Genomic DNA, 26,598 nt, shown 5'->3' on the forward strand with positions numbered 1-26,598 from the left:
TAAATACGGACTTTCGACCCTTGCTCGAAATTGAAACGGAGCCCGTAATATGACAGTACTCCGCCAACGTTGGCACAACTACGACAAAAACTAGGTGGCCCTTGCTCGAAATCGAAACAGAGCCCGTAATATGCCAGTATTCCGCCAACGTTGGCACAACTACGAGAAACAATGGCTGGCCATTACTAGAATATTGATCGGAGCCCGTAATATGTCAGTACTAGATCAGTACTTAATTACCAGTGCTGTTTGTCCAGTACCAGTGCAGTACTGTCTAAACTTGTGGCCAGTACTATGCCTGTAAGGGCCAGCCAACTGTTGGGTAGCCAGTACAGGCGCTTTACTGCGCCCTTAGTAAGAGTTGGCGTAAGACATAAATTTCCAATTGGGTAGTATGATAATATCATGCATAATTAGATAATCATTTCTCATCATAGAATTTATTTAAAAGAAGCGTGAAATTTCAATTTTGAAATGTTTCAAATTCAGGGTCCAACCTATGTAGATAGCTGTAATATTAATATGTTCGTGTCGTATATACCACAGTTTCTCAACCTGAGGTACGCGTACCGCTAGTGGTACGTGTAAGCCTCATATGCGGTACGCCAAAAAACAATTGTGAATATTTCGTTTTCCATTAGGTAATTGTGCATTAAACAATTATAATTGAAAAATAACGTTTACATTTTTGATGAGCGAAAAAAAAAAACTTCATTTGGTCAAGAAAATTTTCAAAAAATGTATAGGTGATTGTACGCACACATAAAAACATTGAGAACCACTGGTATTTACGATATAATGTATTGTAAGTATATAGTTATAGCGTACCTGACGTTGTCGCCGTCCTTGTCGGAAGCTACCACAGTGGTCACCAGCGTATTGGGACCGGCGTTTTCGTCAACGTTTGGCGTGTACACCTGCTGCGAAAACTTTGGCTCCTCGTCGTTTTTGTTTTTCGTGTAAATCCGTATGGTGGCCGTGCCCGTCTTCGAAGGTTCTCCTGTAACACGCACGAACAGCCGTACAGTTGGTGAGTTTTTTCCGCGTCCGTCATCGTCGTTAATTTTACAGCAATAATATCATTAAAACAAATCGTCGTCGTCTGCATCGTCACTACCGGAGGGCTACGTATTATGTGATGCGGGCGACAATCGACCGGCGTCCGCGTCCGAAATGATAGCAATAATTACAATAATACGTGTAGGTATGAGTTAGATGTTGTCCAACTACAACTGATGGACCCGCTGTCCGTTGATTAATAATTATTACGTTCGCGCCGGCTTCAAATATTATTCTAACGTTATAACCAAGAGCCCCACAAGGGGAAGGGGGGGGGGGGTGGTTGGGTGAGAAGGACCCGTGGTACTGAGGTCCGGAATTTCGAGGGACCCGGCGTTCATGCAAATAATTACTTCAATATGTTATATTAGAAAAATGTTTAACAATTAATTGTCATTTAAGAGGAGCTTTGATGATTTGGTTTTGTACCATGGCCAAAAATTTGACGAGATTATACCGGTGCGATGGTATGAAGGGGAGTGGTCGTAGCCTATCCCCTTGTTTCAGCTATAGAATTACGTGTCTTGTTATCACAGATACCCCCCTCTCCAAGTAGAGATTACGGTGTTGAAACCGGATACCGATATCGTGGTATCAGAATCGATACTAGCATGGAATAGAGTATATCAACTAAATGTCGGTACATACTGAAAAAATGGTTACCAGTATTGCGGTATTAGAACTGGTATCAGTGCCGTATTTTTTTCGGTAAACACCATGAGCACGTGCTCACAGCGGCAATATTGTTCAGTTACTTAGTTATAACTTATAATATTGTCATAATATAAATCAGTTTATTTTTAAAATGAAACGATTGTTTAAAAAAAAAAAAAACACCCGAAGTAAAAACGATCCACATTGAGTGTTTTTTCCAATAATAATAATAACAATAGTACAAAAGTTTTAAAATAATGTTTGTAAAAAGGTGGCAGTTTGTACAGCGCTTAGAGCGGCACTACAGTAGTTGAATCCAGCACAGAATGGCCCCGAAAAAACCGTCAACCCTAGACTTGAAGGTAGGTACGAATACGAATACACAGTGTATACAACGAATACACAATAATTTTACTATCGAGTTCAAATATTAGTATAACGAAATTGGATTTTCAAACGTAAAATTTAAAATTTTTGCTCAAACATTAAATTTTCGTAATTTCGTTGCGTACTATATCAAAAAATATTAATAAGCGTATAGAAACATGAAACATTTAACATTCTATATAGGTTTATTTTTGCACTGCGGAGTTTTCAAAATACTCAGACAAATTATGTTAAAGCTATTTAATTTATAATATATGATATTATTATTGTTAATTATTTATCTTGTGTATTATAAGCACATATTCTATTTGGTACATTTTCGTCGGTGATAAGTTATAAAATATCGAAGGTGAGCAATTCAATAAATTATAAATTTAACTCGATAAATGAAAAGTGAAGATGGAAAAAATAGTGTCTTAATTCATTAAAAAAAATAATTAATCCATTTTTTAATTGTTATGTAATTCACATAAAGAGTGACTATATCTATCTATAACTAATCTAATAAAATATTTCATCGTACAAAATTATTTTACCAAGAAAATGAACAGAAATTTAAGTATTATCATAGTATTGGATTTTTTTTGTTTTATATTAATTATATTTACGTTTAAACGAAAAATTTAAAGTTATTTCATTTGTCAATTGGACTAGTTAAGTTCATAAATCATAAGTTGATTAGAAAATAAACTAAGTTAAAAAGTTAGAAAAAAAAATGAACTTAACTTTAAATTTTTAACTAGTTAATGCCCACCTTTGAAAATATACCTAATTGAATTTTCCGAGAAAAAAAAATGGCTCCCACCGACCGATTTAGAAGCGAAATATCATTATATACTTGCAATGATATATAAAATAATATAATTCCATCTGTAGTCTCCTGGGCTCAGAATCGCGTATTTGGAATGCAATTATTTTTAATCGAATTCGATTTTGATACATCTATGGCTGGAGTGATCTACTCAACGGTGAAGTATAATATTTTACTTTTATAAACCTATAAAGCACTGCAGCCGAGCAACTTCTCTCCAGTTTTCGGTTTATTGCTGTTGTTGTTCGATATTATCATAATTTGTTTTCTCGATTTAGACTTTATTACATTTACATAACTCCTTAAATCGATTGAACAGTCGTAGTACACGATTGGCATATTATTATACGGTTTTATTAGTAGGCGGAATGAAATATTATTACGTGCACCGGATGCAATAATCGTAATGATGGATGTCGAACACGCGTTAACGATGAATATAATCGTTACAATAAAGTTTATAAGTACACAATATTGTTATTATGAGGGTCGTTGCATGGCGGACGGTGGTAGCGGATGAGCACACATTTCCAGCTCTGTTAAACTACAAAAATATATAGTTTGAACACCAATTTGCCCATCGAATACATAGACGTAGTACGTGTCCGAATTTGAAAAAAATATCAATAAACAAATATTAATTTATATTTATATCGTTTGGGCTGCAAAATGAATACGTCAAGTTGTCACACGACAACAGAATGGCATTGCGAGCATCCGATCATTGCAAAATATTTTGTTATGTAGGTATGTATAAACGTTTGAGTGATTACAATATGATTTATTTTTAAACAGTGCGGTTGTATTGTACCAAAACCTGGATTTGATAAGAAGTAACATATTATAAATATGAACTTTAACGTATCACCATAATATAATATTATACATTATAATATTATAATAGTGCAGGTAGTTGAGTTATTTTATTTTCTTGTCATTATCTTATTTTCTCGTTTGATGAAAACGCTGACGACTTTCTTATGAAAAAATCAATAAAAGTACCAAATTTATAAAATTGTGTTTATATCTGAGAAAAGGACATATTTAGGTACATTTTATATTTATGGAAAAGTTGAAATAAAATATTATGAGTTTAACATATTCATTATTACTCTTTAAATTATGTAGGTTTAATACTACTCGTATTATCAAAATATTGGATCTTTCAATGAACTTTTAAATTTAGGATACGTGAACAGTGGTTTTTCAAACTTGGAATTAACACACTTTAGATAGATTGTTATACTGTCCAAGTTTTCAAATTTCAAATTGTTTTCCTAAACTACTTAAAAATTGGATACCTATACTTAACATTTTTTTATTGCTAAGGGCCTCATAAAAAGAGATTCCGGAAATATAAATCCTGCCTTCTCTATAGGTATAGTGTTGAACGGACTAGTACCGACAGTCACATAGTCTACAAATCCTCTTAAATCGAATAGGGAAAATCCCTTTTTGCATTATATGATATAATAATATGTTTGTGAGTAAAATCCGTTGGAACTCGAGAGAGGAAAATATCCATTTGGTGCGTGTGTCAAACATCAATAGTGGACCCCTCCCCTCAAAAAATTGTGTCCCGTAGATTCTCCTGGAGGGTGTTGGGTTCACAGGTCGCCTATTAGAAAACACTCGGCGGGACTATATCGTCTAGTATAATATCGACAAGCAATAGGATGAATATTTTTTACCCGAAAAAGTATAATTTGGAAAAAACGATGTTATAATATAATAATACAGGTACCTTTGTCTTTGGCAGTCAAAACGAATTCGTAATACGCGTTGTTGTTGTCGGCGTCTAATTGCTTGTTGTTGTTGACGATGCCCGAAGAGTCGACGGCGAAATGATCGTCGCTCACCTGGTACACGATCTCGGCGTTCACACCGGAATCCGCGTCCATGGCTTTCACTTTAAGTATGGACGTCCCGAGCGGGATATCTTCGTCCACGTTGTGCGCCTGGTAATCGGGCAGCTCGAACTTGGGAGCGTTGTCGTTGACGTCCGTGACGCGGATGGTGAGCTGAGATAAGTAATATTAATTTAAATATCGGCGGTAAAAATAATTTATTACAATTTGTGAGTGCCGGGTCGGTTGTTATGTGCGGTCGGTTATCGGACCACATTTTATCTAGGTGACCGATTCGCATAGACGCCCGCAGAAATTTTTCTAGGGGGGGGGGGGCAATGTTATAATTTTACTAGGTGCTTTAAAATAATAACCTTTTTTATTATACTCGTATACAATATAGTATATTTAATATTATATTACAACTTATTTTATACTTTAAATTTGTTGTATAGTTTTAAGTGTATAGTAATTTATATTAAAACATTCAATTTAAAAAAATATTTTGAAAAAGCCAGGGGGGCAAATGCCCCAGCTTGCCCCTCCTGCGGGTGCCTATGCCGATTCGTAACTGTTTGTATATATAGCGTATAATAATATAATATATAAAGTTTTTCCAGGACGCCCTGTATCCTTACAATTAGTACATTGGCGCCCGTAGGTTGTATAGTAATTATAGTATAAGTATGGATAGTCCGCCTACATCAACAAAGCAATAAGGGGGCTGCGGTCTGGAATGTGAGTGAAAGACGGACGGGCGAATATGTAAATTCCTACACGAGATTAATCACTTAACAGGTAAAAAAATGTGTTAGTTTCGGTAGCGATAGAAAAAATTAGATTTTATAAGCTCGTACATGGCGGAAAAGTGACAAGCGTAAGTTCCAAAAAAAAAAATGGTATACTACGTAATATATACAAATATCGTAATAAACACTATACACGCATTTTATAATTTAATAATTATTTTAAAAATATAGTCATCAAATTGATGAAACTGTTTCAAGAATTTAGAAATAATGAAAAAAATAATAGTAAATAATAATAGGTTAATCAGATTGATAATTTATATAAGCCATACAATATGTTTTTATTTTTACAATTATTGAATATTATAAAAAATATGAAAATGAAATGTACGAAATGTGCCTACAATCTACATATTATGATATTTTGATAGAATACATTTTTTTGCCTTGTTGGAATTTACACATCTTGCATAATATTCAAAAATCAACTTTTGTGTAATATTTTATCTGCTACTCTCGTGATAGGAACTTACAATTCCCCAGACGGACTGATTTTAATATTTTATATAGTGCTCTACTGCCTTTACTGCTCTTACTCCAGCAAATGGTATTATCAATATTTTTTTCGTTGTATTAAAATAAGCGTAACAGATACAATATTGAGAATGTAAATTTTTATTGTAAAAAAATGTAAATGTCTTAAAGGAATAACTATCGCATTCTGAAGAACAAAAGCAAATATTTTTTCGAAGAAAACTTTCTGCACGTGTTGGATCGATCTTTAAAACTATAGTAATCATAGTAGATGAAATATGCATTTGAACAATGCACAATGTTTGTTATTTTTAAAACGTCTTTTTTGACTTGCACTACCTAAAGTAAAATGAAAATTTAGCTTCGATACGACTCGCAAACAATTCTCATCGTTCAGATAAATAAAATACGGACATATCAAAAAGTCATTAGAGTTTTTCCTGTGAAGTCATTTTTATTGATATAATACATCTATCAAATAGGTAACGGCCACTAGATAAGTGGAAAAATATATTTATTACTTATTAGAGTAGCAATTAGCAATCTAAATATAAAATTATATAAAATCTAGAAAACTAGCTAGTTACCTTAAAATCATAATAATAGATAATTTTTAGGAGAATAACCAAATGTAACAATTTTCGAAATCCGTATCATATCGTAGAGGTACTGACTACTAAGTTTATATTTCTTTGAAAGAAATGAGGAGGATATGATCAAATTGTAAACATTAAGCTGAATTAAAAAATTAATAAAAATATTATAATATTACACTATGTTTATTGTTTATAAAAGGTTACATTACTTTACATTTGTCCATTACTCCACTCATCAGAACTTTAAATATTACTTATTATAACTCTATATGATAAACTACTTGACTTGAAAAGTTTTCCGTTTTTGAAATACTAAATTAAAAATGTAAGTAATCGTTCAAAAGGGTTAAACGCTTTTTTAAATGATAACGATCACAAAAAAAAAACGAATTTTTTTCCTAAAAACGAGACTCGAAATGATGTTAAAGAAATTTCGTTCGAAAACTTTTTTTTTTCTGAAACAATGCAAGTATCTTGCGTGAACCATCTCATCCCTATGGTACACTATTATCGCTTTCGATTTGTGAATCACAGTAAGTAAATTAACTAAAAGTTTATTAAAAAGCTATTACCTATATCAACAAAATGATTTCATAACCAAGAGTGACGTACCTCAACGGACGTTGAAAATCCACCGGAATCCTCGGTAGCCGTGACAATCAGCGAATACACGTGTGGTTGTCTCAAATCTTCGAAATCCAATTCCTTGGCCAGTTTGACGATGCCGGATGTCGGCCCAATATTAAAAGTCCCGGCGCCTTGGCCCTGCGCTTTGAGCGTGTAACGTATCTCTCGATCGGCAAACGATTTAGCTTTCACTGATATGATGCTGTAAAAAAAATCATAATAAAAAATAAATGACCCGTTTAGCGTACTGCCGGTACCTATAAGACGTATACTTACTCGGAGTCTTTTCTCTGATTTTCTGGTATTTCTGCTTCGTACGACTGCATGTAAAACTGCGGAGCTCTCTTGCCACCGACGATCGACAAACGTTCTTCGGGTGTCGACTGAAAACGGCGCTCGTCCATCCTACCATTTTGGTCTTCGGCTTTCACGTACAAAACATATTCCATGTCCAACTGAAACGGATCGGTACCCCTTGTCCGAACCACGCCTGACCGCTCATCCACCTCGAACCTCCCACCGGCTGTTGATGGAAATATCATGTTATATCGAAAATCCTTTGGAAAGCTTGTCAATAATCTAAGTGGTCATTTCACTTTCCCTATACGTTATATCATTACACTGACACACAATTTCTCCCCAACTATACCACTCTAAACCGTGGTTCTCGGGCGTGCAATCATAACCAGATCACGTACCAGTGAAGTTAAACTCGCATAGACACCCGAATTTCCTAAATAAAAATGAATTTAGACTTGCTTCATAGAGTTTTAACTGTCAAAGTTCGAAAACGTTGTGCACAATATTAGTAAATATTCACAAGCACAAATTAATTTTTTTTATTTTTCTACTGTTCATTAATAGTAATATGTATTCTATCGGACAACCATCATTTTCTCTCGATTATATCTCTTCTGATAATTTCCATATTTTTTATCTCTTACCGTTATTAGCATCATTTTTATTTCCTTAATTAAATCTCCCGGCAGGAAACAGGAAGTTTTAATAACCATTTTTATAAATTGTGAGATTATAATCTTGTAACTGTTGTTAATTCATGTTCTATAATATTTTTGTAATTGAGGGCAAAAACAGTCGTACATTTTACCGTAATAGTTCTGTGCTAAACGTACGTATTTTTTTGTTAAGAGGATGCTACTTGTCCATTTGTCTCTATATCTTGTATATGTACGACATGGCAAATTTTCTTTCACTAGTTTCAATAATGCGCTGTTATCATATAGATATTAAAAAATAGATAGGCCAATTATGCTTATCATACGCGAATGAACATGAAATCATTTTGAAGTTATAGAGATTTTAACACAAATATATATATATATATATGTAATTATTGTACATAATTTATGATAAGACCTCTACCAGTATGAGGGGCAATGATAAAAAACAGTCTTTCTCTCTTCCCCATTCCGGCACAATTTTCTCTATTTTATTTATATAGCCATGGCCTATCCCTTCTTTAATATCTATGGCTGTTATTAGTTTTTATATCAGTGTGAATTTATCTATTAACATAATTTTAGATAAGAACATTATATTTTCTTAAGTATTGGGGATTTTTTCGAGTTTTGTTCATATCCCACATGAAAGTTTCAATATTGAATAAAAACCAACGCTTGAACACGAATAATGTCCTCACCTAAAAGATTGATAATTATTCAATTCACATTAATATAAAACTAACAGAAGTGTACTATTAAAACTCGGGAACAAGAGTTTGCCGTGTCATACAAATTGTAAAACGGAAACAATAAACGCATGGTAAGCGTCCTTACTTCCATCCCTACTAACAAAAAGGAAATCGGTAAAATATTCACGATTGCTAAAATCACGTCTTTGTATATTAGGGTTTGAGGGGGGGAGGGCTAAGGCATAATTTTCAGAAAGATATTTTAGAAATATGGACTTGGGTGGGCGGTGGCCCCTTAAGGCCCCTGCTAATATTCTCTAATACATATTACTTATTAGCATAACGGGCTTGAAATCAAAATCAAAAGTTTTATTTAAATTTCACTTATCGGTATTTGTATATTCTGATTAAAATTAAAAATATTAAATAATTATAATTGTATGATGGTTTTGAATAAGACTGTGATTATAATTTATCTATTCTTTTGCGAATTAAAATATAAGTTTTACATTTTCAATTTTGAACGGCTACCTATTTAATGAGATTAAGAAACAAAAATATTAGTTATTTATTATTATATCCACATAATATGAACAACATTATAAACCTATTTGCCATCATTAAATTTTAAATAAAAACTATGAAATGACTGTATAAGATTAGTGTTGTCGATCTCAATAGTTATTTTGAATATATATCGTAAAAAAATAAAGTATTTGATTTTGATTTCTCATATTATACAATATATGATATTTATCGAAATTTAAGATCGATTTTAAGCCATGTTAAATAAACGTCGAATACGTACTTCTGTCCCTGACGATGAAATAATGTATACTGTGATCGGTGTCCGGATCGCGTGCCTGCAGAGTGAATATCGGCGTGTTTGGCGGCGCGTTTAACTGCACCACGGCTTGCATCGGCAGTGGCCGGTTGATGAAGTAAGGAGGCTCGTCGTTGACGTCTTTCACGTGTATGATAACTCTCTGATTGTCCGTGTCTAGAAACGTCAAACACAATTTTTATAATATATGTTATGTTGATGTGTAATCCGATCCGCCTAAGACTAAACTAAAATCAAAGGCGAGCATTAACTAGTTAAAAGGTTAAAGTTAAGTTAAAATGTTAACTATTTTTAAGCTTGTAAACTTAACTAATTAGTTTATTTTCTAATCAACATATGAACTTGACTAGTTTAATTATTTACAGTTGAAATAAGCTTTTCTCAGTTGATTTAAAAATAATCTAAAATAAAACTAAAAATAAATATAACTATATATAATAACACAAACATGTCTGTTTTTTTCTTGATAAAATAACTTTTTTTTTAATCTGAATTAATATTTTTTTTCACAATATTAACTTTTAACTATTATCGAGTTAAATTTATCATTTGTAAATTGTTAAGTTTTCAAGTTATCGAACATGTGTCCTCTTAACGTAACTTAACTTGTGTTAATCATTTTCATTGACTTGCCCACCTTTGACTAAAATAATATGCGATAATATTCTAAAAAGCGAGAAAAATTTAAACATTCCATGCGATATATAATACAACAAATATATTATGATGTACTTAAATGTACCTGTAAAATAATAATAATAATACGCGCAAGGCCATCGGGGGCAGGCGTGCAGCCGCTCCCAAAATCGATAGGTTTTTGTTTTCGTTTTACACGTGCAAACGCCCTACACGACTCCGCATCACAGTCTACGCCAATGCATACAATAATACAATATAATATAATAATATAGACGTGCTTGTAAATACTAAATAATAAGTATAACGAACGCGTATAGGGCGTAACTACAGGAAAACTTGTCATAATATATCTAAATTCCTGAGATTCATTATTCAATATTGGAATAATATTACGTACTCAGTCAGATGTAATAAAATTTTATTTTAAAAATGTCAAGAAATTTATTTTCTCATAATATTTCGTTTAGGCGAGATATTAAAAAACAGTATATTACCTATAACTCAAAGCTTATATAAGAGAACGTTTTTTAAAAGTTTGTTTATAAATATTGTTTCAAATACTTATTAATAATAATCAACTGCAACACAATTTATAAGCAATGATAATGATCGATAAATTAACCGATAACAATACACTACCTAACATACCTCATTTATAACCATTAAATCACCAGCGTATAGTATTATATTCATAAATCTATTGGCTGATAAGTCAATAATTATTGATATTTTCTGTATGAAATCATGTATATTATTATGATTATCTATACCTAATCAAATATTTTCCATAATATTACGATGAAATATTTCCAGGAGAGTGAATTATCAATTTCTAAAATTTTAACCTGATAAATTTCAAGTCAAATATTTCAAATTCAGAACCCTAATATTGTGATATTAAGATTAAGATACTTATAATAAGAATTTAGGTATATTATGTAGAGAAATTATCTGTACAATAATATAAAAATAAGTGTTCAAATGTTCAAGTGCTGCATGCTTTGCTTTTGCTATACATCAAAATGTTAAGTTAAAAACACCAAATGTTTTAAAATATTATTTAAAATATGATTCATAGACGATGAACGTACTTTTTTATCATTAAATTTAAACATATTAAATGCTAAAAATAGTAACAGAAATACGAATTCCAAGAACACAAATGTATATGGTTATACATTTTGATTCAGAAAAATAATGTATCTTAATATTATTAAATGCTATTTTTTTATATATATTACTACCTAGCAAAATTGTATAATTCCATAGTTTTTTTTAATTCCGGCATGTATTTGAAGGAATAAATTAACAATTGTATATTTTGTGTGAAATTATTATGTAACTTTAATGCATTTTTCGTTGCAATTTTAATATATTTTTAACACATCCGGTCTTTATATTTATTGATTATAATATTATTGAATGTTTCTTAAACGGGTCACGGGACACTATTAGATCAATTGGAGTAGTTGTACCTAGTTTATCAATATTATAAATGATCTATGGTTATGACTTAATTATTGCTAATCGTGAACTTTCTATACGCGTTCTATACTTCTATAGTTTTCCACAACTTAAATGGAGATAATTATCATTGTTAAAGGTTCTATTAACAATCATATAAATAATTACCTGATAATTTTTCTGATAAAAATATTTTTACCCCTAATCTCGTAAAATTTTTCAATTTTAAGTACATATTTAGTGAGTTTTTGGGGATATAAATACATTTATATTTCGAGGTTTTTTAAGGTGAATTTTAAACATCAAAAAAATAATATTTCTAAGACATATGCTGCTTTCTATATAAGGCATAGCTACGTATACTCGTCTGTTTGAGTTTAAGTACGAAACGATGTTATTTTATGAAATAATATTATCTATATACAGGTTCCTTTAAACAATAACTATGTGGTCGGAAATTAGTTTCTCGAAACGTCCGGATGATTTGAAAAAAATATCGAAGTCCGGAAAATCTTCCTTTTCTTTTACTATATATAGGAATACGAAGTATACTGTGGAAACAGAAAATTCTGTATTAAAAACGATAACCGCAGAAGGGGAAAGATTTTATATAAATTATTTAGTGGATAATTTTTCTCAAAATCTTATATTTAATTATCTGTGCACTAAAGACTGATAAGAGTCACTAAAGTTAGCCTGAAAAGGAAGATATAATAAGTGCTATATGGTGAATCGACAATTTTAATAATTAATGGATGCATAAATAATTTGTATGAAAGTTTCAAAGATTAAAAAATATTTTATATGAAATATTACATATTTTTTATGTATACTTTTAAAAGCCATCAAAAAGGAGCAAAGGACTAAATTACCCTTAGTCAAAATATTTCATTAGTTTGGTAGGTGAAAAACTTCTCGTCCAAATTTTAAATTAAGTAGGACTACATTTGTTTTAAATATGATTCGTTAATTTACAGTAAAAAATGAGAACTTTCTTATTACCAAAAACAGATATAGCCACGGCATATTCTTTAAAAAAATGTTTGAGAATTCGAAAATAATTTGGTCCTTATGTAAGTATTTAAGTGTTTAAGGCAATAAGGCATGAAAGTTCTGATAGTAGGTATAATAGACTAGTGAAGTAGTATTTAAAAAATATAAAATCGCATTTAAAAATAATAACGTTTTGTTGTAAAATATGTTTTTTCATCGTTACTATCTAATTCATAATTTCGTTTTTCAGTTCACTGCTTCAGTATACTTCGAATAAATATTTGATAAAATTTATTTTTTATTCTGTCTTTCGAGCGTTCTTTGATTCGGAGCAAACAAAATCCAAATTGAAATCATGTGAACGAAATTGAAAACAAACTAAAAATCGTTTTGTAATAATTAATATGAGTGAATTTGACGAAAAGGCAATAAAATTCAAAAAAATCCTCAAAAATTGCTCTTAAAAATCGTAGGTAAAATAATTTAAAACCTTAAAGACTTGGCAAAAATAATTAATATTGGAACTGCAGTATAATATTATACCCTGCTCAAGGAAAGATTCAAGATATGCGACGATATCCGCGCAGCCTTTATTCCCATTATTTTTTTTATCAAAGAGTAAAAAGACTAAAAAGTGAAATCGGGGTTGAGCGAATGCACCACCGGTGAATCACCCCGTTTAATGATTATAATATATAGGGTTCTAAAAATTCATGAAATTTATTTCTACGAAAAAGAATAAAAAAAATTTATTTTAAATCTAGAGTAGAAATGTTATTGAAATATTTCTTACATACCTATAGTGCATTATACAAATAAAATTAAATAACTTTAAAATGTTTCAAAACACATGAATTACCTGCATCAATGTCTATTAATTCATGTTCATTTAATATTTTATAATTACTAATTAGTTATAATTATATCTGGAGTCCCTAATGTTATAATCTATGAGTTAAAACCTTATATTATATAGTATTCATATTCAAAATTAAATGAAATAAAAATGTTCAATCTATTAAATCCTTGGTATAATAGTTTAATTGTAATTTATAATATATAAATATTACAGTATATTAGTGTTATCATTATAATTTATGAACGTCAAAGAAAAACATAATCGTGAACCGATAATTGGGTATGAAATCAGTGTGACCATCTAGTGATGATTTTGTAAAACATACCGAGAACAAAAAAAAAAAATTAAAATATTAGGTATATTTTTCAATATTTCAAGACGACTGAAAGTTTCAAGTTTTCAACATTTCAGAGTGAAAATTTCGTGAGAACTATTTCATACTTATAACCCTAATTATATATAATATCGGCTCCTCATAATAATATACAGCTTAGGGTTATGTTTTTGAATAAACAATTGAATATCGTTCCACTTCCGTTTGCGAAACTCCCGAAGTCATTGTTTGACTCACGCACACAAACGTCTATCTAAAGTTATTCGGAATTTCTGCTCGCAAAATTATCACCAGCCAATCGGTTTCCGTTTCACTCGCAGCCCACACACACACATACCCTTAACATATTATTATTATTATTATAACGAGACGTTCGGTCGTCGTATTTCAAAGGAGTCGCGAGCGCCGCGGAATTACCTTCTATAATGTATATACATACAACATACACGTCATAATATATAACATTATCATCATCAAACGTCGGTGAAGGGTTCCAAATTATTTACTGAAAATATTTTAAGTATAACTTGCCAAATAATATTGTACACTGCCATGTCGTGTGTGTTTACAGGGTGTAACAATGTAACATGAACACTCGACAAATGAAATCGCTTTTGTTCTAATAACATCAGTTTTATTATTTATTTTTTTTTAATGTTCAGACGTGAGCCCCTACACGTTTTAATACAAAAAAAAATTTAATTTTAATTTGATATAAAAATTAAAAAAAAAAAAATCAAAATAGACAATTATAGGTTATAAGCAAATCTGATTAGTGATTACTAAAAACATTTATTTAAGTCACGCTGTAGTTATTTTTTTATTTTTTTTTTGGAATTTCACTCGTGCTACAAGTAGGTACTACGGTATAACATTTTCTTTCTTTATAACCAAAAATTGTAAATTTATAAAATTTATATTTTTTTTTTGAAAAAATTCAAATAGCTGTTTTGGAAAGCAAACTTAAAAAAAATAAAGTTTTTATGCCAAAAGCGTTTGTTTGTGTAGTTTATTTTTACAATTTAATAACGTAGGTGCCTATTGCATAATACAATATCAATAATATTATTTTTAGTACCTAAATCAATTTGAATCTTAACAACTTGTTACGAATTTTTTTTTCGGTTAATTTTCAGATATAAGTAAATCATTTATCATTATTTATCCATTTATGATTTTCATGATCTTTTTCATACGTTTAACTTGTATCGATTTTTCATTTTTCATTCGTCAGGTCACACTATTGCTTTGCATCCTGTATAAATATGATAATATATAATTCAAAACGCAATCTCATTTTTGCATCGAACGGTCTACGAAAAAAACGTATACTAAAACGCACGATTCCTATAACTTATATAGGTATACGCGTTTAACCAATAAAACGCCGTAGGACCGTAAACGTATTTAATATCATATATAGGTATTCGTTAGCTTATTAAAAATACGAAATATTTTACGACTTCGGGTAAAAAAATATTAAATATTATTTTTTAGAGTTTCGGTTTCGGGCCCCCAGCGATAAAAACAAAATATATGACCATAGATATTGCAGGTTTTTATGGAGAAAAAAAACCCCTATAAATGCGCAGGAGCATACCTAATAATAATTCATATTGATTATTATTATTATTGTTATTGTTGTTCAATTAAATTATTTGTATACGACAGAGATCGTTTTTAAAGAAATGTGTATAGATATGCGCCTGTAGTATATATATATATATACTTATATAATATGTGTTAACTCATTTCAATGAATTTCCAATGTGCTTATAATATGTGTATAATATATATATATATATATGTATATATACGTATACTCGTAGAATGTAGAATTTTTAAATGAAATTGATTGAAAAACTATTACCGTGGTTGTGTTTCAATTCAAAACTATTCGGTTACAAGATGGAAACGTATTTGGGACATAAACAATGTAAACCGGTGAACCGGAAATAACGTCCCGAACAAGACATAGTAGACTTTTACTACTCATTTAATTTGTCAGTAAATCAGTTTTTAAACGAATTTACAATATTATTATTGTACCTGCTTTAAACACATTTGAATATTATGGATAAAATTGATTGGCCGTTTAATTGTTAATTATGGGTTTAATTTTAAACTCTAAAAAAATTCGAGAGCAATGGTGTACGTTGAACCAAAAATGTTCGAATTATCCGCATGAGAAATTTTTAAGGCATATACATACATCATATTATTAATTATATTTATCCTATTTTAAATTTACAAATTATATTATTATAATTAATTCGAACGCATAACTGCAACTATTAATAATGGCAGATGGGCGCATTAATATTTTTATTTCTGCGTGTGTATTGATTCAAGTCAGCGGCGCATAAAAAATATCATGTATAGACTTTAATATAGTTTCACTGCGATTCATAATATTAATTTATAGTATTTACCCGTTAAAATTAATCATTTACTTTGAATTGCAATTTAACAGTTTGCGTTCAATTAAAATGGCATACAAGTATTAGCTATGTCTATTATTTTTTATATACATATACATATATGTACCTACAGTTTTCAAGCTTTAAATCTAATTTTTTTTATCTTAATCAACTTTAGGTATACAAGGCATCCGTTGAATTTCCGTTGAACATAAGAAACTAAGAGTTATAAATTAAAAGAGTGCAACAACTAATACAAAGGTTCCAACCTCTTCCTATAGCTATAGTGTATAGTACACTTTATGTGACATTAAAAACGTAGTAAACTACTGACGACGTTTACGGGGAATCCTTAGAAAAATAAATAAATAAAAATAATTATAGAGTCGTTTGCTGCGTAGGTTTAGTTAAATTTTGTTGATTAAATGTCTGCAGAAAAAATAGTACAACGGATGGAGGTAGCGAGAAGAATATTTCAGTTGATGTACAAATAAAATCCGACCGAGAAGAAGCCAAGACGCCATTAATGCATTGAGCAACGTTTCTGAAGGAAATTAAATGAAAATGTAAATATAAATAATAAAATGTTTAAATAATTTCTCAAAGTAAATCTTGTGTACACGACTGCTACAGAATACAAAATGGCTCGAAAAGTTCATCCTTAAAATAAAATATTATTAAAACAAAATAACTATTGAAAAACGTCAAACTCTCTTGTATCTACCTAACTAATTGGATTCTGAAAAAGAGCTGAAATTTCTAATTTTGAAAGTAGTCAATATATATTAATATACTAAGTGGTGCCACTGTCGAAACGATAATTTCTGTTTCTAATTTCGAAAATTCTATCGTTCAAACTTGCAATAATATTAAAAAGTCATTACTATTGATTCATAATATATTATGTGAATGTGATTAAGATATATTATTAGGTCTGTATTGATGAAACAAAAGCTTAAGAAAATTCTCGGAAAGAAAACAAAGTGTGATTTTTGACGCTCTTATATTATGTTTGAATTATATTAGGTTTGTGATGTTTATCAACCTTATAGCTATATTGTTTCCGTTCAAGTGCACTCTTCTTTCAACTCTAGTTAAGTTTTCAACTATAATTTCTATTGCCTGTGGTCTTTCAGTGATTTAAATATTTGTTTTTCTGTGCATAATTGTAGAGCTATTGTAGGAATCCTACTAGAAGGCAAAGGTAATATAATAATGATAAAAATTACTATTTGTTTCAAAACTTTATGTCTGATGGCTTGTGAATGCTCATTTTCAATATCGCAAAAGTTATTAATTTAATTTTTAAGCTTTTATGCTAATGGATTCCGACAAAAGAACATCTAATAATATCATATATTATTTAATGAACTTGTGTGACAGAGGAAAAGTAAATATTTAAAGCAAATTCGCCCGCATGGGCCCTAACTATTAAGTGTCAGAAATAAGTAAACTTTTTTAAATAATAATAAATATGACGTATAAAATATATGAGAATAAGTTTGCATTGCATTGATAAATTTAACTATGTCACTCCAAGTTTTACAATTTCAAAAAAATATATGACATAAATTTTAAACTGGAATTTTTGGACCAAAATAAATACAATTGAATATTTTTTAGTACATAATAATAAGTACTACATATAAAAATTAATTTCGTTAATAAGTGTCACTTTAAAATAATTAATAATAATTTTGTTTTTAAACATCTCAATATGTATTTTAAATCAATCATCGAAAAGTTCATTTTCATTGATACATTCCGTGCATAAAATTAAATATTTAAAAGGTAATATTATACTATTTTATATTTTATGCATAAATGAGTTAATAATAAAATATGCATACATCAGGAATAATAGTACCCATAATTCATCATCCAATTGTTTGGTAAATTTATCAGGCAAGTTGCAATAATTGAAATAAAGAGTGTGGTGCAATATTAAATAAATTGTATCATTAATTAAACATCTTGGTCTGTAACTCTAAATGAACTTCGCCTAACCTGCAGCCAATACGTCATAACTACAATTTAACCGTAAAACAGTCGATTCTATATTGACTCCATCTCCTAATCCACGCTTGAAATCCATTCACCCTCTCTATCCTCTCTTTATCTATCTATCTAATAAACTCATCATAATATAATATAATAAATTGATAATTCGATCACTTTGAGTATACGAAGTATTCAGTTATGGATTTCAGTCCTGCTAAGCCCTTTAATACCGAAACGCTTTAGATGATTCCTCTCGGTATTTCACGGACATAAATATTCATCTGCCCTCCATCAATCAGTCGAATTATATTAATTCAAATTTCATACCAATATTTAAACTCTCACAGTAACCCATTAATCAAATTCTCATGCAGTCTCAATTCCGGATAATCTACTGTTATTAAAAACTCAAAAGCCAATGGCCTACTAAGAGACCTACTAAGATTGAAAAAAACGCACCCAATAATACCCGAAAATCACCAAGTGATGAGGAATGCTGAGTGTCAATGAAAAAAAAAAAAACATAAAAATACGGAAATTGCATTTAGTTTAAAAAAAATAAAAATATTTTGGCAAAGATTTCATACGCACTCGAGTGCTGCACCTACCGTAGGTAGCGCAAATTATAATACAGTAAAACCTCTCTATAATGGAATTGCACAGGAACAAACATTTTTCCGTTATAAACAGTTTTCCGTCTTATTAGAGAGGTAGAAATTCATATGTTATTTACACCGGGGCTATTTACATTTTCCGTTTATAAGAAGGATTCCGTTAAATAGAGTGTCCGTTATAAAGAGGTTTTACTGGAGGTACTAAAATTGATGCAAAACATGCCACCTCGCCACCCCCTCATCGAGTAATCGGATTCTTCGGAGATAGGGTAACATTTCAAATTTCAGAAATTGACGTTGCAAATCAGCGGTAAATTATCGACACCGATTTTAAGTCATTGGCTTGAAGTGATGGAGGTGCAGTTTACTTCACGTACCTATACCTACGCGTGGCCTAGCCCATCGCTTAAATTAACGTCAATAATTGCTGCAGTGACGATGCGTGTGACAGTATCTCTTTATATTGTTCTGTCGACACGTCTTGGAAATAAGAAAGAAAGAAAAGGTTTAACTACATATAGTTTAACTACTACTAGCGCGTGTATACTACTCACTCATACATAATAATAATATAACATAATGATTATGTACTACGCGTGCGTTTGCATTACAATCGACAACGAATGCGCATACAACAACAACAACAACAATAATATATAATATTATTATTGTAATAACTACAATGTACACTAAAACACACTCGCTAAATAGATTTACTGATATACTCACATTTCAGTCCTGAAATTTGCATGAAAAAAGAAAGAAAAGAGAAAAACGGATTAGCATAATAATAATAATAATAATATACAGTTGTAATATTAGGTAGTAATAACAACAATAATATAATGTATGACACAATGTGACGTTTAATTGTTAATGGTTATGACTTATAATATGATATACGACGTAGGTATATAATGTACGTGTAATACCTATTGAATTATAATATTATATTGTTTTGTTATGTTCACAGTTCACGTATAGGTAGAGCTTGCGGTATCGTATGTATGCCTGTTCGCGCCCAGGAATGCTTTTATGTGCTTCATCCATATACAGGCGATTGGAAAAGTCTGCATGATGTAGTTATTGTCGAACGATCTGCGCGGCGTGAGCGTGTAATATATTATTATTATTATGTGGGTAGGCCGTAAGTATAGGTGAGTTGGCGGGGGGAGGGGCACCACGAATGGTATACACAGTATGCATATTATAAGTATATTATACAATTGACCATGCTCAACCCCATTATCAATATATTTTCCTCCGACATAATGATTCGATATGAATTATAATTTTGGAAAATATGCTTTGGGACAATTATTTTCAAAGTTTCGAAATTTGTTGTATACCGTTAACCAGGAACGGAAAGTTCGACGACGAACTCTTGTTTTTCAAACGATATTTGGCTATGAGAAATTCAATGGATATTTTGAAAAAATATAATGTTTAAATTATATCAGACAGTCATTATTACACTTGGACCATTTCTTACGAGTCAGAAAATAAAATGTATAATGGATTAATATCGATGAGCGATTTTTCAAATCACTTATATAGCCCTCATATATCTCATGAAACCATGGAAATGTTTTTATCATAAATAACTCATAAACTGTTGGTATGGATTTCGATTCTGATAGGTCAAATTTTCGAAAAAAAAAAAAATTATTCACTGAATAAGTGAAATAAATGTGAACAATTGAAAAAAAATGAATGGTTCTGAAATTGAGAAGTGTATATCTCCACAGGACTGTCGTTAAATGGTACAAAATATCTAAAGGAACATGATGATCCTTGTTTAAACATTTCGAAAATCAAATTTTAAATACAAAACTGCAAAAGGGGGAGGGTGGTTACCATGTTGGTTGATGAATAACCAGGCATATAATTCGTACAGACGTTCGAACAAAGTAAACACAAGTCCAACGCCACCATTATTGGTAAATTTTAAATCATATTATAGACCTAACCATAATTGTTTTCGATCGGTTTTTATAGAAAATTACTCAGAGTTGTCGATATGATTATTGTGATTTTTTATGGGAGTTTGTAATTTGCATCACCGTCGGTAAAAATAGTTGAAAACAGCGTTTGTAATTTACACCAAATTGAGTATCTATTAGAGAAGATTGGCACTATATCGATACCTAGTTAGAGATATCGAGCTGCTAAAATAATATATAAAGTGCAATCCAACCAATCGATATATTTTTTTTCTAAATGTATAATTATATGCTTTTTGTAGTCGTATATTTATAATGCGTCGTTATGGTATCGATTCTGCAGCAGTATGTTGGTGAGCACAGAGGGTATTTCCCCTCTACCCCCCATCCCATCATAAGTAGAAGGGCTGGCGTAAATTTTTGGACGGAATAATAGGTATTTTTCAAGTACACTTTTGGCTCGCGAATCTTAATCATGGTCGCGACGAGGTATACCACAGCTACTTGCATCAACCACTAGGTGCCTACCACCTAGCCTACACCTACTCACCCACGTATGATATTGTTATTTACACGCCAAACGCAATATGATATTATAATAATATACACCGTTGTTTGCCAAATTCGTCGTACCTATACATCATAATATCGTGATATTGTATTATAGGTGTATACGTATATAGGTGAATATTCAAATTCGAAACCCTTCGCCGGCGCCACGGCAGACTCGCGAGACATCGTGTACTGTGTAGTGGAAAAAAATCAATAATTTAATAATATTATAACGTCTGTTTGAAACCGGCACAATATGTACCTATGCCTATAGAGTATAGGTATAATATATATTATGTACCTACATGAACTTTATATGTATTTATTATCATAAGGAACGTTCCCGGCGTCGGAGAACAACATATTATTTTATTTATTTTTTTTTTTTTTTGTACAGACAAACGAATTTCCGTATATATTCATACAGTATATTGTATATCGTATTATATTATTCTCATATTGTGTACGCACCGTATTTTAAGACTTTCGAATTATATACTCGTTGCCGAGACTTAAACACACACAATACCTACGACGAAAACCTTAAATAGTTTTCTATATTATGTTTTCTCGTAGGTATTTTGCGATGTTCTTTTGTAGTTATTATTTTAATATTATTATAATATATTGTATCAACGAGAAGACAAACAATATTCGAATGAAATGACTACCGCAGAAACCCGGCGCACACATAACTATCCGTGTACGCCATTTATCCTGCAACAAGAACACCGCCTTTTTTTTGTAAGCTCTAAACTGTTAAGTCGATTATTATTGTTTTTTTATTTTTGAAACAAAAAAAATGCTGATGTACACGAATTAAACGAGCAGTGCCTGAATTATTAAAATCCATACATGTATACTAAATAATCCATCTTTAGTCGTTGGTAAAATTATTTTCCATGAAACATAAAATAGATAAAATACATTATACTTTGTCGAGCAGTTCTCTACAATATGGAAAATGTTTTTAAATTATCATAACATGTTTATTATGATTTAATATTAATTTTCACTGTAATAATTTTAAAAGCTTTATCGCCTGTATGGCTATAATATGTAGGTACTCTAAATTATCACAACAGGTCCTTATTGTTATTACCTATATAATATTATCGTTGGTAGGTACGCACGATAACAAAAACCATATTATAATCTTTTGAAATTCGACCGAGGGAAAAACATTGTAATAAGTTTGAATCACCACCCCCCCCCCCCAACGCACACACACACACAGGACACTCCTATCCTATCCCACATCCTCAATATTTTAAACTCCTCACAAATTTCGAAAAATCTTAATTCCAGCGAATACAGGAGCGCGTTTGACGAATTATCCTGCAGCGCGTATACACCGCGCTCAGCGAGCGAAATATAAAGTTTGGCCGCCTACGCGACAATTACGAACTCGCATCGTATAATTATTATCTTATAATAATAATTTGTTCTCGTGTATATTAGGTACCTCGTGCGCTCTGACACAAACGCTCGGGTTTTCTTCAGAGTCCTCTTTCAGCAGGATGTACAATATATTATTTAATATTATGTCGCAGGAGTCGGACACAGACGCAGGCGGCAGCGACTGTATAATATGTCGAGGCCCGAAAAGTTTTCGGATTGTATGCGAAATACTTTGCGCGAATAGAGAGCAATGCGATGTTATATGTGTGAGTGTGTGTGTGTGTGTGTGTGTGGATAGTTATATAAGCTGAAGTGATGTAAAGTGAAGTGGAAAAACAAAGCATTAATGTTGGGGGCGGTGGAGGAGTTGGATGGGGTGAAGTGCAGGCAGTGACATTCCGAGCGAGTTAATAAGATGCACATAATGGAATTCCGTGTTCCCGGTTCGACTTATCGTAGTATAGTGTATACAAAACAATAAAAATAAGCTAACGAGAAAAATTCACTCTGAAAGTTATCGACACTATACGGAACGTGCCCGAAAACAAATAATGAAACAATCCGGCGAGAGCACGCTTATATTGTTATTTGTATAATCATAATATGTATTGTACAACTTTGACGGCGGAGTAGTGAGTGTAGCAGTCGTCAGCAATAGTAGCAGTTTATGTACTTGGTTGCAGTTGTAGTAGTAGTAGTAGACAGTAGTCGGTATTAATAGTAGATGTATATTACATTACAAGGTGTCTCAGGAAGAACCGACAAAACAAAATGTATGCTAATTATTAAACATAATATATGACAAAAATCGTTAATATTACCTATATGATAAGTAAATAATAATTTAAGAAATATACTCCCATTAGAAAATTCTTAAAAATCATATTTTGAAAAAAGATTCCAAATTAATTTAACTGAAAACATATTGAATTTAAAAAAACTTGAATAAATCTTTTTACCATAAACATTTTTCTTACAATCAGATTCACAAATAGGCAATTTTGAATTCATTAAAAAAACATTTTCATAAATTTTTAAGTTATTAATTTTCAGTATTAAAAAATAAATACTTATACTAAAAATGTAGCGCAAGTGTCTATGAATTATGTAGTAAAAAAGTTTTTTTTAAATATCGAATACAACAAAAGTTATACCATAATTATTATGTCAGATCCCCATGAGATACCCTATACCTAACCTAACCTAAACCTAACGATGTATACACATTGGTGCCAGCGTTGGCGTGCGTGATATAATTTTAAATTCGCATAAATATTCTCGCGCGCCAGACATCAGCTACTATTTAATCGCGACGAACAAATATTATATCATATTATACTAAATATAAATTAAGGTAGTTGTTAAATCTGTTTAGCCTTTTTTATTATTTCCTTCGCAAAGGTTACACAACTATTAGGAGGTATACCTAAAATAATAACAAATAACATAATTTAGGCGCGGACTGGCTAGGATGTTACTATGGTCACTACAACGTCCCTTATCCTAAAATATAATTGATCTGATTTTCCCTTAACATTTTCGTTATTTTTCCTTTGAATTGTTAACACCCTATCGTGCCCTATTTTACCAGTCGGCGCGCGGCGCCTGGTAATAATATAATATACGCGTCGAAAAACTTTAAACGAGTGGACGTCACGAGACCGCCACACGCAGATGGAGGTACCTACTATCACATAGGCCTACTCGTGTTGGTATTATGTCTTACTACAGCATTATAGTGAAATGCTCACATTATTGTTTTTTGTCAGAACTCAGAAACAAAGAGGAATTTATGGGGCAGGGCGTGCGGGAGAGACAATTTCACAACATTACGGACATGTTTTCAGAATGTATTTGCTTTTGTAACAAATTTATTGTATACGACTATTGTTGTAATAATACGTTATCCGCGAAAAACATTTTTTTTTCAACAACTTTTCAAGCAGCTCGCAATGCCCGTCAATTGCGTTTTTCGATCACGCTACGATTTAGAAATTTAAAAGCTGCACTCATATGCATATAGGTCTGCAGGAACATTAACCTGATAATCGTGACAACAATGTAGTTTGCTTATAATAATTATATAGGTAATGGTACAAATTATTATTATTATTATTAGTAGCGTAGTATTTCGAGATTCATGACGCAGATTAACTTTTGTTTTGTGGAATAGTTTAAGGCTAAATCAATCACCCATAGGTACCAAACACAAATAAAAGACGACAACGATTTTGCATAAGATATCTGTGCAGGACTGAAGACATAGAGGTATTTTGCTAAATTAAAGTCACTGCAGTTATGACGTGTAAATCTAAATATTATTCAGAGATAATTAAATTTTTAAACATTCATATAACACAAATATGATATAATATTTCACTTTTCTTGTATAATAGATACAATAATATTTCAATTATGAAAAATATTTTTATTTTTTTTCTATTCAACGAATTTGTTTATAGCTTTAGATGATTATTGATTAGTATTAGTGTATAATATGGGTTAATTTATTGCTTATCAATTTCCAATTGATAGAACCTTTGCACTTAATAACTTAAAAATGTTGTAGTTTGGAAAAAAATTAGTTCAGTTCAATTTATTTTATTTTCCATCTCGAAGGTTGTCAAGTTAATAATTGCGTTAATTAACTTTTAAACAAAGGGAATTTAATTAAATTAACTGTTGGTTTGTCATAGTTCATGATTTCCATTATCTTGTCGAACCCATATAAAAATAATTATAAAAAAGGTCTACATCATCAACCTTTACGGATGCGTCGTGTTTGACATGCAGCGGTTGCTGTGTTTCAATAAACTTTATTGTAACTTAACTACCTACACCATTGCATGATATTGCTATGTTTTTGGACATGTACCTATGGAAACAAAACGCGGAAGGCGAGCTCCGTGGCGCCACTGTGGGGCGGCTAAAAACCGCTATACGACGAGAATGATAGAAAAAAAAAAAACCATATTATTTTGACGTTTTTCCAGTATAGTTTTAAAATAATTATAGTATTATATGCGTTATGGAAGGTCTAACTATGTTGTATAAAACTCCTGTTCGATTGGTCAAGAATCATTACATAATATTATATTATATTAAATCAACAACATAATAGGTTACGTGACGTGTATAGTGTAATTATATTTTTAATTTATTATATGTACGAACGACCGTATTATTACGAAGGTACCTACATAATATTATGTATTAAGCTTTTAAATAATTAAACTAAAGCCGACCTGGTGTGGCTTGAAAACTTTCGACTCGGTCAGATCGATACGATTATTGTAAAGGCACCGTAGTTCATCGATAATATTATACGCTTCAATATTGTCGACAATAATGAATTCATTTAAATATTGTGTTTTTGGAATTCTTAAATATAGTTAAACGAGTTACGCATAATATTATTATGATTTATTTTCAAATTCTCGAGATTTTTTATACGAGTATGTTATAGTTATTTCCTAGTCCAAACTTTTATTTCAAATGAGGACCCTTCCCCCTCTCTACGGTATTGCTATACACATAACTATATACCTACTATAATGTTATTTAAAATCTTTAATGTCGGCAATATATACCCATTTCGAAATTCCAACAAGTGGTTTCT

The 26,598-nt window shown here is 30.9% G+C and overlaps 1 protein-coding gene across 4 annotated transcripts in view; it reads right to left on the reverse strand.

The window, feature by feature from the left end:
• The window catches only part of CadN (neural cadherin), a 193,605-nt gene that overhangs the window by 58,992 nt on the left and 108,015 nt on the right, over window positions 1-26,598 (reverse strand). For all 4 annotated transcript variants that reach the window (XM_089216484.1, XM_089216482.1, XM_089216486.1 and 1 more), the window contains exons 3-7: window positions 9,724-9,915; window positions 7,541-7,787; window positions 7,250-7,466; window positions 4,656-4,932; window positions 829-1,000 (exon numbers count right to left, since the gene is read on the reverse strand). In XM_089216484.1, coding sequence (XP_089072610.1) covers window positions 829-1,000; window positions 4,656-4,932; window positions 7,250-7,466; window positions 7,541-7,787; window positions 9,724-9,915 — 1,105 coding nt within the window. The remainder of the gene's footprint in view (window positions 1-828; window positions 1,001-4,655; window positions 4,933-7,249; window positions 7,467-7,540; window positions 7,788-9,723; window positions 9,916-26,598) is intronic.

Source organism: Diuraphis noxia, unplaced genomic scaffold, assembly GCF_037042655.1.
Source record: "Diuraphis noxia isolate RWA-SAM2 unplaced genomic scaffold, SU_Dnox_SAM2 contig0001, whole genome shotgun sequence".
Classification (NCBI taxonomy): Eukaryota; Metazoa; Arthropoda; class Insecta; order Hemiptera; family Aphididae; genus Diuraphis; species Diuraphis noxia.